Source organism: Coturnix japonica, chromosome 4 (genome assembly GCF_001577835.2).
Source record: "Coturnix japonica isolate 7356 chromosome 4, Coturnix japonica 2.1, whole genome shotgun sequence".
NCBI lineage: Eukaryota > Metazoa > Chordata > Aves > Galliformes > Phasianidae > Coturnix > Coturnix japonica.
Window position 1 is genome coordinate 53,724,482 of NC_029519.1, and position 17,058 is coordinate 53,741,539.

General features: G+C 38.3%; 1 protein-coding gene and 1 long non-coding RNA gene across 7 annotated transcripts in view; one reads left to right on the forward strand and one right to left on the reverse strand.

Moving 5' to 3' along the window:
* The window catches only part of RAP1GDS1 (Rap1 GTPase-GDP dissociation stimulator 1), an 81,094-nt gene that overhangs the window by 37,229 nt on the left and 26,807 nt on the right, over positions 1 to 17,058 (forward strand). For 4 of the 6 annotated variants that reach the window (XM_015862105.2, XM_015862106.2, XM_032444550.1 and 1 more), the window contains exons 3-4: positions 6,881 to 7,003; positions 9,606 to 9,731. In XM_015862105.2, the coding sequence (XP_015717591.1) occupies positions 6,881 to 7,003; positions 9,606 to 9,731 (249 nt within the window). Of the gene's footprint in view, positions 1 to 6,880; positions 7,065 to 9,605; positions 9,732 to 17,058 lie in introns of those variants that run through there. The other 2 variants (XM_015862108.2, XM_015862109.2) reach the window with 2 other exon arrangements.
* Positions 1,651 to 16,411, reverse strand: LOC107313663. The gene is made up of 3 exons (XR_001555123.2): positions 14,290 to 16,411; positions 4,707 to 4,811; positions 1,651 to 2,551 (listed from the first exon to the last, which is right to left on the reverse strand). It is a non-coding gene; the product is annotated as an uncharacterized LOC107313663 (long non-coding RNA).

Here is a 17,058-nt window from a genome sequence, read left to right on the forward strand (position 1 = left end):
TCAGAGTGCCCCTCTGCTGCCATCTGTCATACGGCATCAGAATGTAATGGGATTGGTTGGGAAGGTTCAGCCTCTGCTGCCATACTACCAACATCTGCCTCTGCCATGAGACAACATAATAACATAGGAAGCATTACTTTCAGAGCAGCCCTTGTAGATGACAGAGCACTTGAAACATTTGGATAAAAAGCAAGTGCAGCTTCTTTTTCAATTATTTTGTTTTGCATCATCATCAGTATCAATTATTATACGACAGCAAGTGCCAATAAAAGTATTCTTTCTTCAAAGGTATATTTCTAGTTTATTTCTCAGTACACTGTCTTTGCTGAGCATCATGTAAACCTGGTCCTCATTATGGGAAATATAATGCAATAAAAAGTAAGGCAAAAAGCATAACATGAGCATTCAGCATTTATGGGTACATAGATGACAAATCTATGTGGCTGTGGATTACAGAGGAAGAAATTTGACAGTGTGAGTTTTGATGAGAAAATGAAAATGGTAAATAAAACTCTGTGGAAGGTTTTATATTCTGCTAGAGAAGGCTTGGAGATGATGAAGACTGTCTTAGAACAGATGCAGTTTCTACTGGCTAAAACATTCCTTTGCTACATTACCTTACATTGCATTACTCAGAAAGTAATATTACCCAGCAAAAACACCTTGTTTATTTTTCTAGCTTTTGGCAGAATAGCTGCATCAACAGTAGGAATTTGTTAGTAGGGAAACTGTCAAACTGACATGACCACATCTTAGACTTGCATACTCAGACAAGCTGGAGTTTCTAATCTGCCTTGGATGCAGATGATCTCTTGTAGCAGAGCCAGAGGTTCAAATCTAATTGGGTCAGCTCAGCAAGTTAAGCTCATTGAAGTCCATTAAGTTTACCTGATAAGACGTATAGGCAAATGCTTTTCTGAAAACTGGGGATCCCAATGGATATTTTGTGAGAGTTTTGTCTCAAATATTATGTTGTAAATTGTTCCTTCTTTTTGCTACAGATGCTTGTTGTATCTTAGCTCATGAAACTGTGTTTATCCATGGCACTGTATAACACTTAAGGCAGAAATGTTTCATCACAAATGTTGTACATTATATATTATTACAGTATACATATTCAATTTTGACATATTAAATCAAAGCAACTGTTTTTTATTGGGCTGTCTCCCAGTAAACTGGCTTAGCTTAATGATGCTGAATGGTAATCACTGCTGCTTAGTGGGGTTATATTTCACATAAATAATAAGTGATGTGTACTGTTAGTGCCAAATAGTTAAATGATGTTTATCCCAGTGTTAAATTCCAAGGGCTATTCATTGAATATACAATGCACCAAATAAAGAATAAGTATTAAATATTTTTTCTTCTCAGAAGGCTTCAGTGAACAGTTTTGGGTAATAGAATATAAAAATTTCTTTTTAGATTAGATTTTTGAAGTGCAATGCAGAAGCAATAGAAAAGGTCTGTTTATTTAAAAAATAAATAAAGAAAAGGCATTTAGAGAGCCTGTAATACACCATTTTAGGTCTGAAATTTCATTCTTAGCTTTGGCTCAGTCCCTTATGACTTACAAATATGATTTCTTCTTAGATTAAGCTTTTCCTTAAGCTGCTTTGGCAACAAAACTTTTTTGTAACATCAGTGGCTAAGAAAAAAAAAAACCTTTCTGTGTAGGCAAGTGCCCAGTAAGCACTGGGGAGAATTTTTCTTAAGGCATTTGATCTCATTTGAGAACACTCCTAAGAGATTGCTTTAAAGGAATATGAAACATTTCCTGCATATAAAACAGACAGCTTTCAAATCTGATTTCATTTTTGAACTAAACTAAATGTGGAAAAAGGATTTGTACACTATGGGCCTCATATTTTTGTTATACAGACTGAAAAACTAAAGCATGAGGGTACTTAAGGTTTTACCCAAGGTCCTGTAATAAATATAAGTAGTAAAGAAAGCAGATTAAAATGTCCACACAGGCTGAGTACAAAACACAGAATCACTCATGGATGGCATTTGTATTAAGATGCCAGAAAATGAAGAAGGTAACTAAGGCACTAATTATCAAACTATTTAAGCAACTGACCTAGTAAAGTGGTTACTTCCTTCAGAAAGGTGGATGGGGAGAATTAAGAGCTCAAATAAATCCACCAAATCACATGTCTGGGTGCTAAACTAGATCCAGTTCAGGATAAGAGAATCCTAGCTGCTTAATTTTAATATTCTGTCTTGTGCTGTGAAGCACCCATGGAAGTCTTAATGTGCTTGTTTCTTCATGGAAGGCGAAGCTGGCGTGTGTGTTTATTAACTTACTTCATTGGTACCTGCAACAGGCTGCTCAAGGCGTGGATCTCATCTTGCAATTCACTTTCATTCTTTGGATACTGCTCTTGGAGAATTTAATCAGCAGGAATCATGCAGCTAGCTGGTTGGTGAATCTGTCTCTCCATCTGTCCTTCCTTCCTTGTTAGAGCTGAGATTTTAATTACCAACATCTGTGCACTATCTCCGTCTCTCTTCATTAAAAATAAGAGCTGAAGTTCTCCTATTGCCACTGCTGTAGACAGAACAGAGCAAACACCATGATAAAAGTGTTCACACAGCTGAGGGAGAATCCTCCCTTCCTCATAGGGGCCTAATTTGAAGGATGTGTGAGCAAGCAGATTATATTTATGAGGAGGAGCTGCCAACAGAAGATGTATTTATGCATTTTATTACATGTATTCTTTTTTCTGTAAAAAAATTATTGAATTGGAATGGTCTTTTTGGCTCCTTTCTCTGTGACGTATACTTTGTTGCAGAAGGTCATATCATTTGTTTTCCAGAGGTTCTTCACAGTCTACTTTTTGTGCTCATTTAGTTAGACCAAGATCTCTATTTTGTGGTATGGAAAAAAACAGCAGGAGGGCTACAGAGAGACAGGAAGGCAGTATACCATGTGAGCATCAATACCTGCTCTTGGTCACATGAAGCTTTTTTCTTTCTACTGTGATGGATAGAGAATGTACCAGTTAGAAATACATCCCTTGCTCCCTCTGTTCTGCCTTGTGAGAGAGCCGATGAAAGCTTCCTTTCCCATTACGTATGTGGCTCATCATTATCTATTCATATGTTCATCCTCCTCTTTCTGATGGGAGCACACATGGGAGGGACTTTATAAAGCCACGGTAATTTTCTACAGTGGTTTCTGGAGGTTTACAAAATCTCTTCAGCCAGAAATACATGCATTTTTCAAGAGTACACTGCAAACAGGGTTGGCTTAATAAAAAGGACACTGATGGAGCTGCTCATTTACAGTTCTTTTCTCATGTAAAGCTCCACAACACAAGAATTGATGCTGTGATAGACTTCACTAATACTGGGTTATTTTATACTTTTTTCTGCTGGGAGGGAAAATTGTATGCACCAAAAAAAAAAAAAAAAAAAAAAAAAAGTAGTAGTACAGCTTAAACTCATCATTCAAAGCAACTATACACCAATATTTTTCTGCTGCTAGTGAGTATGAAGTAGCAGTATTTGTGACAGATAAGCCTTTCCCTTCCTGCTCCCTGCCTTTTCTTTCACTTGTAGATGAAGAAAATGATGCAGAGATGAGAAAAGAGTGAGACAGAGAGGAGTCAAAATTTAACAGGAAATAGAGCCGAGAGGAGAGAGCATACAATCTAATTGGATTTTTTTCCTGTAATGATTTCTGCTACTTAATTAAGCACTCTGATAGCCCCGGTGCTCAGCTTTCCAGCTCTGATCTATGGCATTAAAGAATTTCCTGCTCACACCCTTTATTATTCTGACTTCAGGCACTGCAAAAACCATGAAAAGCAAAGATATTGACATTTTAATCACACTGTTATGACATTAATAAGATTTTGGCACTGTGTGATCTAACATATTCTTCATCTTGAAATCCAATGATAGAAAGAGACATCCAAAGCTGCAGGTTTGACCTTAGGGGTTTTTCCCCCAATTATGCTGCCATCGCACAGCGCTATACTTTATTGTGTGCAAAAAGACTATTTCTAAAGTAGCATTATCATAGCCCTACAGTTCCTTTCCTTCAAGATAAGAGCAGTAGTTACTCTGTGGGTGGGTTGTGAGTGCAGGCTTTAAAGGAAAGCAGATGGAATCTGTATGTGTATTTATAGCAGAAGGATTTTTTGAGGTGCAGCACCCTAATATCAGGCAGCCTAGGTCATCAGGTTTCCTTAGCACAGAAATTGAACAAATTTGCCAAGAAGTGTAGTTCTGCTGAAGGAGTTAGAATGGCAGCTTGTTAATACATCATTAACGTTGGCTATAACTCCCTTTTTCACTATTACAGAAAGCATAAAAGGAGATTACATGATGAAGGTTTTGTCTAGATCTCACTTGCTCCTGTAGAAAAGTTTGATTTTACGTGTCTCTACAGCTGACAATACATTGAAACAACTCAAAAGATAACACCTGAAATAAGATTCCAAAATATTACAGCCTCAAATGATTTACTAGGAAGCCAAGAATGAAACTAGCATGCAGCAGATATGCATCTTTTGCAGATATTACCTCTTTCTTGCATTCACAAGAAACAGGAAAGCAGGCCTTCTCTAGCCCATGAAGAGAATAAAGGGAAGAATTCGGGGATTCCTGTGCTAAGGCCATTTCCAATTCTTGCCAAGCCCCCATCTTAAAACCTCCAATTTGTTATTTTCTTCTACAGACACATATTTGAACAGTACCTGAAATGCAAATGTGCAGTAGGCTCCTCAGTCAAGTGAAACGATTGCTGAAGATCATTTGGATGTCCTAGTTTCCACAGGGCATGTTGTCATTAAGTCCTCCTTCTTTAAGAAAAATACAAAAATTATTGAGCAAAAAAAGCTAAATATAACAAAGCAGTGTAAAGTTTATATAAAAGGCAGCTTGTTCCAATTAAAATACCCTTCCTTCTGCAAGTATTTCTAAAGCCCTCCAAAAACAGGCAGAGTTTCTATACTTAAACGGTCTTTAATAAGAAATAAATTACTATATTTCAGCAGTTTGTAACTAGTAAAATTTTGGTGCTCAGCCAGAACCAGTGGGATGCTGGATCTGCTACACACACCTGGCCTGGAGAAACACTTTGTTTTATTTTCCCATTTCTTGCAGGAAATATTTTGTTCCAGTTGTGTCATTTATATTTTGCACAGTAATAAGTCCATCAAACTACAGTTCATAAAATAATACTGTATGTCTGAGCAGCATGGTAGAGAAAAATGCATTAATGTCTCCTGCCCACTAACTGTGGTTAAATTCACATGCGCTCACAGATAACTACATTTCTGTCCTTTCAATTTTGAACTCAAGGGAGAATCATCTCTTGTTTGGTAGACTGTCTGGAACAGTCTGTAATCTTGACACAATTTCTCTGAATACAAACTTTCGCTTCATTCTTACATATCCATGGGAGAACATACCTAACAATGTGTACATGAATGTCAAAGCCTGAAAAAGCTTCCATATTAGTCAGAAGTTCTTTTACAGTGGGTCATCTGAGACGAGTTCTCAATGCATGTTTAAAAATCACTGTTAATTAGATTGCAAACAGATCAGTGATAACTAGTATATTATGCATATGTTGAAATTACTCAGTCTTTGCTTTATACTGAATCTGTTGGTAATCAGAGGTCATTACCATATCATAGCTGGGTGGTCCTAGCCAGAGATCATAGCCCAAGAGAATACAATAAATACAGAACTCAGGCAGAATTGCAAGCCAGACTTGAATTCTCCCTCTCTAATCCATATTCCATTATTTAGACATCTCTGGCTCCTGGCCAGTGAAGCACATATGTACTGTATGCAAGCCACTGAGCCAACGAGAGTGATCTTTGCCAGGGTGAGCCCAAGCAGCTCTCCTGCACTCAAAGCATGGGTTGTCTTGGAGGACAAAAGGCAATGGCAGTGCAGAGAACAGAAACAGGAGGGCAGAGGAGGGCAGAGGAGATGGTGAGCCCAATGATGTGCTGTTAACTATTTGCAGGTGAAGCACAGCTAAGAAATGATTGCAAATTGCTACTCTAGGTGACCCCCTGGTCTTCTATGCTGCATTCTGAAGTGGTTGCTGCCATCTAGTAATTTATCACACTAACATCCAACTCAAAACCGCAAACTATTTGAAAGCATTTGCAAGATAGGTTTTAGTATCCAGTACCTGATTTTTAACCACAGTGAATCAATGTTCATTTACAGTTTGTACTGAGCTGCAGGCTAGCAATGCTATGTGGGGCCTTTGCTATGGAGCACCTGAACAATTACTTCTGTAGAACAGGCAGAAAGAGGAAACTATTTGTTCTGAAATCCACAATCTGAGTGTTACTTTTCCATTTCCCTTGTATTGGGACTGTGTTGGAGCTACCATAGCCTAGCAAAGTAATGCAGAAGATGTACATACTGAATATAAGTGAGGTCTAGACTGGGATCTGCTTAGCTGTCCTTCTTCTCCAGTTTCTGATTCCTGTGCTGCATTACACTGAGCCATCATTCTTTGAATGTTTTCCATAATTATACATTTCAGAGCACCATTCCTTCATTTTTACACAATACTTCAGGCTGCCGCATATCATATCACTCCATGGTCTTTAATCTTTCTCCCTCTCTCTCCAGTCATGGCTCAGTGCATGCACGAGTGTGTTTGTACATTTACTTATAAGCAGTCATGTTATAAAGATTAATTGATTCTGAATGGCAAAGTATAAAGTTCTATTAGCCCATCATACAAAGCAAATGTGATCGTTGAAGTATGTCTGCTTCTTGTGTACAAGAAAACAATAACTTTGAGAATTGCATTTGAGGAGATTTACAGTCTTTTTCTTCCTTTTCCTCCTCCAAGCAAGCTGATGCTCAAGTCATTATTGTCTGATTTGTTTTTCAGATATGGAGACAAGTGAAAAAATCCAGAAAAGTGGAGTTCTTCAGGTGTTCGCAAGTCTGTTGATGCCACAGTCTTCCTGCACAGCAAAAGTAGCTAACATCATAGCAGAAGTAGCCAGAAATGGTGAGGTTTTCTACAAGAACTTTTCTGCTGGAACATCTTCAGTTTTTCACCTCACTTGTCAGTATGTTTTACTTCATTTATGTTTTCATTTGGTAGATTAGACATCTTTCATCTCTCTCCTTCTCACTTTTTGTTTTTGTTGTGTCAAATTTTGTTTCTCAGTACAATCAAAACAGCATTTGGCTGCTGGAATATTTTTAGTCCTTACTTTCATGCTGCTTAGTTTTTAAGATAATCAGCAGTATATATTATTGGACAGAAATAGCACATCATTTACGAAATGTACAAAGAAGAAAAGATGTGCATAATTTGTGCATAATACTGTTACACGTAGCGCGCAGTTACAGCAGTAGTGTATACATATAAATGACCACCTACAGTCATTTGGCTTTTGGGTGTGAGCTCACCAAAGGCTCAGATGCATTTGCTACCTGGAGTTTCTCCCCCCAGCTTTTAAATCCTTTTTCTGAGGTCTTCTTTGCCAGGCTTAGAAATAAGAAAACCATCTTCACAGTCTGTAATAGCACAAAACAATTAAATCCCTCTTTTAAAGACTTGTCCTCCATTGGTTTATGTTACTCTATCCTTCAGTGATTCTGTTCCTAACTCTTTAAGTGATTCTTCAGCGTTTCCTTCATAAGATTTCCTTCATTTTCCCTCCAGGTTAGGGGAAACCTAAATGACTGCTCTTGGTTACATTCTTTTTCATAAATTACTTCTGTGCAAATATATTTGCAGTTTTACTACTGCTGTGAGACAGCAACAGAGGCACCACTTCTTTTACTTCATATCTTTACATGACCTTGATAAATATAAGCTTCCTCAGCATATTGCCTATGTATTTTTTTTCTGAATGCGAGGCTGAAAGCTTCTGTTCACTCCAAATCGAGGGAATGCAGAGAAAGGGTTTCTTACCCCTTCACACTGCTCAAGCAGGACCCTAAGCAGCAGCACAGACTGAGACCTCTAGATCTTCTAAAGGTAGAACAAGTTGCTATTTCTTCTCACAGTTAAAAAATTATATGATTGATGACATAGAGACTATGATAAAGTAGTGAGTATAAAAGAAAACGATGCAGGGAGAAGCTGAGGGATGGAGAAGAGCCTTCATTGGCAATTAAGAGAGGAAGAAGTCAAGGAGACAGAGAAGACAGAGGGGAGAAAGTAATAAGTTAAGTAAATAAACATTGAGATAGATAAGAAAGTGAGTGATAGGAAATAAATAGATGAAAAGTTACAAGGACATCGAATCTGGTAATGATAAGTGATACTATCAACATTTAGGCCATCTCATTTATCACCGTGCAGTATCTGTCTACAGTTTTTCAAAGTTCCGTGTTTTAGGGGAGAGGGTCAATTTGGCTGACTACCATCTTCTGTTAGACCTGCGCAAATATAAAGATGTTTCTTCACCTGCTTGGTGATATACCCACGTGTATCAGCACAGGATTTGTTGTCTCCATGACAATTACTTATTTAGCTAAAACAATACTACACTATTAGCTACAAAAGGTACAAATTCCTGTAGTTAAGAAACATCAAAGTATGCTTTAATAGGTACAACAAAGAAAATATCTAAAATGTTCTGTACATTTATGAATTCTTTGAGGTTTGGGCTTTTGGGATTCTGTTGATCCAAAGTCAGAACAGCTTTCTTATCTCTTTGTGTAAGGATTGTACATCCTACTTCATTCATTATATATGACTAAGCAACACAAAAGTAAACTGGTTGTGAAAGAACCAAGATTGTCCAGGATCAAGAAGAGGTAATTTGCAATTCACAACAAATCAAAAATGTATTGATCTTTTGCCTACTACAGTGCTACATCTCTCCTGGCGCCTCAAAGTAAACTACTCAGTTTGCACCAGTGTCTGAGTGGCTGCCTCTGAAAACTTCCCCTGTAAAAAGAACAGCACAGTGCCTGCCTAACTATAGATCTTCTTGGAGACCACTATCCAGATTATTTCAGCATAACTGTTTACCTGTGACTTGCACAGATTGAAGAAAATTCTTTGGTTCCCTGCCACTGAGGAACATGACAGGAAAGGACAGAAATACAAGAAGCTACCCAGTAACGGGTCCTTTACTTTTCTTCCCAAGAAGGAAGGTTCACATAAACCCCTCTTGTATTTCTTATTCCTTACCTTCAAAATAAAGAGCCTTTTACTTAGCTTTATTTAATTGCATTTTTTTCTAAGCTTTGTGGGAGTTCTATGGGCATAAAAGGTAAAAAATGCTGCTTCTATTGGATAGTTTGAGTCATCTCTTATGTCAATCAGTAGTTTAATTTCTGTTTAGTTTGAGTGGAATAAAAGGATGTGGATTCATTGTTCTTTTCAGCATTTCTAAAAACAACACTCAGACTAAGCTCTGGTAAATTAGTTTCCATGGTAGTCAATTAAATATTCTCAATTCCTTCTAAATTAACAAATAATGGAAACAACATATGCCCAAATCCTGATGTTCTTTAGAAACTTGCATGCAAACTTTCATTTGCATGCTTGTACTCTTACAAAAGGCCCCATTGCAATGCCAGGGTAATTAGAATGGAAGGAACTGAAAACAGCAGGCTTTCTTTAACAGCTATTTCATTATTTGCAGAATTTATGCGGAACCCGTGTGTGGATGCTGGGTTGATCCCTCCTTTGGTGCAGATGTTAAACTGCAAAGATCAGGAAGTATTGCTGCAAACAGGACGTGCCCTGGGCAATATATGCTACGATAGCCGTAAGTGTTGAAATACGCTGAATTTTGTAGATGGTGTTGGTAGAGGGAGGGAAACGTTGAGGGAATTTAATGTTGTCTACTGGCATTCAATTTCCACCTTTCTAGATTTTTATTTACTATACAACTATTCTGATTTTACAGGATAATTGTACATCGTGCTTGCACTATGCCTTTGTGACACTAAGAATCAAAAAACTGCTATGATATCATGATACAACTGGATATAAGATCAGAAAAGATTTATGGGCTTCAGGGCTTTATTTGTTTTAAACATAAGGAACTAGCTTTCCAGTGAGCAGGTGCTATGTATGCAATGATCTGAGTGGCTAATTATTCTCAAAGTCTCACAGGGGAAACGTCAGATTGAGAAGGGAATATTCATATCTTGCCAGTCTCAGGGCTTTGCAGAGCCACACTTGTGGCTGAAAGGGAAGCTTCAACTATGCTTCTGATCTTAAGTGGCCAATCAATTGCACCTAGATTACATGTGGTTAATTTCCATAGTCAGGACTTGGGGATTGGTGACGGCTTTTAGGTATTTTTGTGGTCAAAATACATTTTGAATTACCACACATTAGCAAATTGTGTGGACGCATGATTTGAAAAACAAACCAGCGGTTGCCGTGTTTTGAAAATGCAATCTCTGTATTCCCATGAAGTAATTAGAAGCCTACAGATGTCTGCAGATGGGAAGTGAAATGGAATTGCATAAGCTCTTTAATATCTTTGGATTTAGTGCTTTCTTTCAAATTGCAAGAAGTTTTCTTTGCGGTATATTTTGCATTAGCTAAAGGTTTTTGCTGCTCTGAATTACTGTCTGTTTCAAAACCGGACTTATCAGTAGCATCTTTCTTACGATTTTTTTCAAGCTACTTTGGAAATTTGCACTTTATCTTGTTTGAAATTACTTTGTCTTTGATCTCAGAGAAGCTCATTAGATTTTCCATGCTGGCGTTTTCATTTACAGGCAGCTACTGCTTCAGGATGATAATACTTAATTCTTTCATTTAGGATTTTATCTAAGGTGACCAATCAACTGAACACCTGCTGCCCTATGGAAACTTCAAGAAGAAACTGTTGAGCTTTCTATAACATTTCATTTACTAAGTTTTATTTCAGGGTCATATGTGATATAAAGGTCAGTCCTAGGTTGCAATGGTTTATTTCACATTAGTAAAACCCACGTAACTACTCATGTCATTCTTGCTCAGCCCGCATTTTTACATGAAATCTAAAGAGCAAATATGAAAATGGTTTTCAAGTATCAGATAATGTGGACTGCTTCTTGCTTTTACTTACACAGCACAGAAAAGCTGTACTATATGCCTTGTGTTGCTCTTCTGTGGAGACAAAACCTACAGTATACAGTGATGCGTTCTGTATGCTGTGTATTGCTGCAGTCCTGTAGGACAGTCACAGCCCTCCCTGTGCATTTAAATAAGAATTATGAACAAGCAGTAAGAAAATACCACAAAAATCCAACTAGCATCTCCAGTTTAAGTGGAAGAGGCTATTCACAGAACTCATCACATCCACCCTATCCTGCTTTGTTTTGGTTGTTATCCTAATGTGTAATAAATCTATAGTTAATTTATCCTAGAATCTTATTAAATGCAAGTATTTTAAATATGCTTATTACCATAAAATTTGGTATATTCTCATCTATGACTTATTTATTTTTATATAAATTACTTTTTCCTATCAAAGATACTTAATATATAACAAACAACAGATGTGGAGGACAGTATTTCTAATCATAGGCATTACATATAGATGGCCTTTTCCTTTTCAGCTGAGACAAAAGTAGCTGTTACTTTTCTGATAACTAGAACTGTCATAGAAACCTGAAATACCTCAGGAACTGTATTTTACCATACACGTGACTGTTTCTTCACTTTCAGAGCACATACAGTTATAGCATGCAATAATGGAAAACGTTCTAAAGGTCCTAAATCAGTGTTAGGCTAAAAGTCTGAAATCAAACCCATATTGAATAGCTCATAGCAACATTTCTATTTATTGGAAGCCTCAGATATCCTCTATTTTATCTCAGCAATCACATAGCACCTTGTTTAGTGACAAAAGGGGCTAATAAAGTTTTGGAGGGAAATCTGTACAATGCAGGATGAAAGCCCCAGCAGAGTAACCATGCAGAGAAGGACAATCCCCTAGTAATTTTCTCCTGATAAAATGAACACGACACTGTTTCTCAGATTTCCTGCATGAAGGCCAGGCCATTTCCACATCAGTTCAGGAATGGTTACTCCTGAAACACTGCTGCCATGGGAGAGGTATTCATTGCTAAATCCAAATGCTCAGTTTTAATACCCTTTCACAAAGAAACAGGGGAATTATACACCTGCTGACCAGAGACCATACCAAAAGATTTCCTTACTGAAAACATGAAATAGAAGCTGTTATTTAGAGATGGATTCGCTTCTCCATTATGTTTGGGGTAATGTACATAGTGTTATCACCTGGGTGATCCTCAGTTTTAGGCCCCTAAAATAAAGCTGAATAAACTCCTTGAGAAGGGAAGAAAAAAAAGAAAAAAACAAAACACAGAATTAAATGCATTTCATAAACAATTAAAGAGAAAAAAATAGGTCAAATTTATCCCAAGCAGCCATGAGAGCATCCTTTTTAAAGCATTTATGTTGTGAAGAGATCTGTTTTATGTGAGTCACTAAGCATCAGCAATACGGGCAAATATAACTGCAAAGTAGAGTAGAAGAATGTTTTGTTAGTTCTGATGAGGCTTCCAGTCTCCCAGCCTTCCTCTGATAAGCACAGATGAAAGAAACAATTGAGGTAGCCAAAAAGACTTTAACTCAGGAGTGATCACACTATGCAAACTGTTCCATGCTGTCCTACAGTTTAAGAACAGATAAATTACCGCATGTTCCTGTACAGCCTGTAACTGTTCTAAATGCTTTATCTAGTTACGCCACATACACCTCATTCCCCAAATCTTGGTCAGAGCAGAAAGTGCAAAGCAGAGAAGTAGAGGTGTGATCTCTTCATTCTCCCACCTGTTTTCTCTCCCACTACATCTACAGCCCATAACAAATACAGTCACTAGAACTTCTGTATGCCCAGACAATGGATTCAGTAACCTCACTCGGGAACATAATTTTATCTGAATTTTATTACTAGCTGGAGAAATCCTAGCCCACTTATGCCTTTTAACCACAAGTTACTTTTTGCTTATAAGACAATGCCTAAGAATTTAGCTTTGCTAGTCAGAACATAAGACCTGTCTTTGTAGTTGTGAAATTTAAAATGCCAACTTGTTCTGTAAGGGCTTTCTGCCAGATGCTCTTCTACCTTTTCTGCAGGCTAAGCACTGGATCCTTTTCTTATTTCCCAAGTCATACATTTCCATCAACCTTGTCATACTGTATTGATGGCAAGACCCCTGCTGTATTTCACCCATATGGCCCCTCACATACACCCAAATCTGTCTTGATCCCGCCCTTAACATTAGACCATGAACACTGTGCCAGTTCTTAAGTTAAAAAGAACTTGGGTACTGTATATTCTTTATACTCGGCCACCCATCCTAGAAGTATGTACAGACCTCTTGCAGAAGGAAGAGGAAGGCTTTTTACAACAAATACGAAACTACTCAACTGCACAGTTTCATACATCTTTCAGGAGACAAGATTCATTCTAGGATCTAAAGCTAAAAACCAGACACTTAAAAATTAAACATACTAGAAACACATCAAGTTTGTTCTCCTTCAGAAAATGGCATAGCCTTTCTTAGTACCATATGGGGAAACAGCAGAATCCTAAAATGCAACTGGTATTGATAATAGCACACTAATGGCTAATTATTTTTATGAAAGTCACCCTGATTCATGCAGTGAGGCAGCATCTTACCACAGTCTTTCACTTTCCTTTGTACCAGATCCTAACAAATGCAAATACCACCTACTAATTATGCAGTATCATGAAATTGAGACCAGAGGTTGTAACTCATTGCTTGAAAACTGATTGTTTACAGAGATGTCAAATTCCAATTTTCATATAGTGCAGCAATACTGTGTTATCTCTAGACTTGTCCCCTCTAAGCTATGTCTGAATCTTAGAAAAATATGCTGTATTTTTTTAAGCTAGGAGTCCCTTAGAATGCAGTATTTTTTCTAAGCCTCATCAGAACAAGCATTGCATCAGCTAGAAACCAAGTATACCATATGCACGCCAACAGATACTTTCACAGTAATATTTAGTACTTACCAGCAATTAGTCACGAATGTTCTTAGGAAGCTATTAAACAATATAAATTTAATTTATGGCTGTCTAAAATGGAATCAGAATAAATCTTCCTAGAGCACTGAAAAGAGCCCTTCGAAGGGTGACAAAAACATGAGTTCTCCTTCTAGGGCTATTACTCTTTTCAAACTTATATTCTACATATTGACCCTACTGAAACAAGTGACTGAATTCTTAAGACTTAAGCCAAAACTTAAAAGCAGCCCATGTAAACAAAGTGAATTAATAATTGCAACTTCTTCATGCCTTTAAAATGAATATATGAGAATGATTTTCTTACCTTTTAAAGAATTCAGGTATGAAGAGTCCTGTATATTTTCTGCAATGCTGGTTTTTTTTTTTCCTCTTCCTTATTTTTTCCAGGAAGATTATTTGAACACATGGATCTGTCAGTACAGGAACCAAGACTATAAAAGTAACTGAGAAACAAAGCAGACTTTTTCCAGTTCTTTACTTTTCCCCCTCCTGCATTTCATTCACAGACTTTAAAGTTTAGTGTTTCACTCGCATTCTGACATTCCCCTTAATCCTGAGGCTGCTGCTCATTTCATTAGTTGTCCAGCCAGCAGAATAGCCTGAGGAGTAGGTGCATGTGAGTAGGATATCTAGAGCTGTACCCACTTCCTTGCAAAGGAGTTACTTACCTGAGATGGTGTCTGGTTCATTTATCAATGACATCCTAGCACCTGGTCTCCTGAGTGTGGGCTGTTCTATGGTCACCATGTGTTCCTCGTTGCCCTCAGGTGAAATCAGCAAGCTGCCTTCTTCTAAGGAGGTGAAAGATTTCCTAAAACAAAACACTTTGCTGATCTTTCCCAAGCTGAATACCTTGAAATTGAAGCATCTCCTACAGTCACCAGGCCGAATACTGCTCCTGGGAGTTGCTTTAGAAGTCCAGAACTTCTTGCTTCCTACAGCTGCAACTGTGGGGCAAGGACAGCACTAGCCCCAAACCTAAGACTCTCCACAGCTTTTCCCAGGGCCACTTGTTTCCTCACTGCTCTGAGAAAGTTTTATTCTTCCCAGGGCCTAGTAAGATTTACAAATGTGCTTTGTGATGTTTTGTTGGTTGATCAGTTTTGCTTTTTGCCTCTTGGCTTTATTTCAAATTCCTGTGGGTCACACTCTTTGAATTTGCCTCTCTGACTGCTTTGCTGGAGGATCACAGATCCTTTCAGCTGTCAGCACTGCTCCTGCACAACGCCAAGCTCAGCTTCATGCTGAGCTCCTTTCAGCAGCATCCGGCAGAATGTCTCTGCTTGGCACTTGGTTTTGGTCTGCTCAGATCCTTGCTCTTGGCCAGATGAAGCTGAGAGATTTAAATCTAAGTTAATTGATGTGTGCAGGTTTATTCTGTTAATAGCATGAGATGCTATAAATACCCACCTACCAGTGTAGAAAACCTGTTTGATGAGTTATTGTATAATTGGATTCCATTATTTATTTTATACTATATGAAGTAAAAAGCATAGGCTGGATTTAGTTCTGACTTATGCTCTCGTCAACCTAGAGTAATTTGTTTGGCTGTAGTGCAATTACTCTGGAGCTGTGTGGAGTTAGAAAATCAGCAGATGAATCTGCTGTGAGCATCACACATGGAAAGGAAGGCAAAGGGAAGTGCTGCACTGAGCCAGGAGGGCCTTTGCCTGTCTTCGGCTGAGCTACTGTCGCTTTTTCATACTGCTTGTTTTCCTTGCTTTTTAGCAGAATTCACGAGTGGAAATCATTACACTCTAGAACAAAAGTCTCCTTGTTCTTTTGTCAGAAATTAGAAACAGGTGATTTTTCTTCTATCTGACAGATGAGGAATCAGAAAAAAACAAGATAGCTTTTTGGAAATCAATTGAGAATTTCAATGTGGCTTGCCTCTGGCTACTGCCTCAGCATAACATGAGGGACACTGTGATACTGTCACATTTGCCTGTTCCTTCAAATGTTTAGCAAAACTCCCGAGGGTAATTAAGGATAGAAGAAGAGACTGCATTCATTCTTAGAGATGATTGTGTTGGACCAAAGGACACTGGAGAAATAGTGACTTTTTTCTATAATAAATCACACAGAATGGCCCAGGTTGGAAGGGACCTCAAGGATCATGAAGCTCCAACCCCCCCACCACAGGCAGGGCCACCAACCTCCACATCTAATACTAGAGCAGGCTATCCAGGGCCTGGATCCAAACTGGCCTTGAACACCTCCAGGGATGGGGCATCCACAACCTCTCTGAGCAGCCTGTTCCAGCACCTCACCACTCTCATAGTAAAGAACTTCCCCCTGATATCCTGATATCCAACCAAAATCTTCCATCCTTCAACTTAAAACCCCTTGTCTTGCTGTTTTTTCACTACACATTTCATTGTAGGAAGAAAACCATCCCTCTGCTCTCTTGGGTTGTTGTCATTTTGGCATCTTTAAACAGTATTGTGTTTACTTAAAAAAAAAAAAAAGTAATAACGCAACATCATTGCACTTTGTGAGCTCTCCTGAAACATTTTAAAGCAGAAATGTGAATGCTCATTAAAGTGTTCAAACGCTGGTCTCATAGGAACATAGCAAATGTTTATTTAAAAAGGTCACAGGAATAAACTTGAACACAGCTTCTGGGAGGCTGAAAGCATTCTGAGAGTGGGAGTTCATAGAGCTGCTGAACTGCAAGGTAATAGCTGGACTGAGAACAAGACACAGCAGCATGCCGTGGTCTTGTTTTGACTGTAAATGATTTGGAGTTCGGTGAGTATTCTTGTGTGGAAAATCTGTTTCTTAGCAACAGAGCAGGAAGAAGAGAGGCCATAATAAGCACATGGAGTACTCTGAGTCAGAAATACGCTTTTTGCTCTGGGATGCAACCGAGTGTCATAGCCTGAGCTTGGAGTGAGTAGTCAGGACCTTCTGAGTTTTCCTCCTACACATGCTACAGGACTCTGTGGCCCTCCACTAATGAGCTGAGTTAATCCTCTGGGGCATATGGAGGCAACACCAGGAGTTTGTAATTACAGCACCAAGCCAGGTCTGCTCTTCACCAAGCTGCCTTGGGCAGAAAAGCAGCAATACA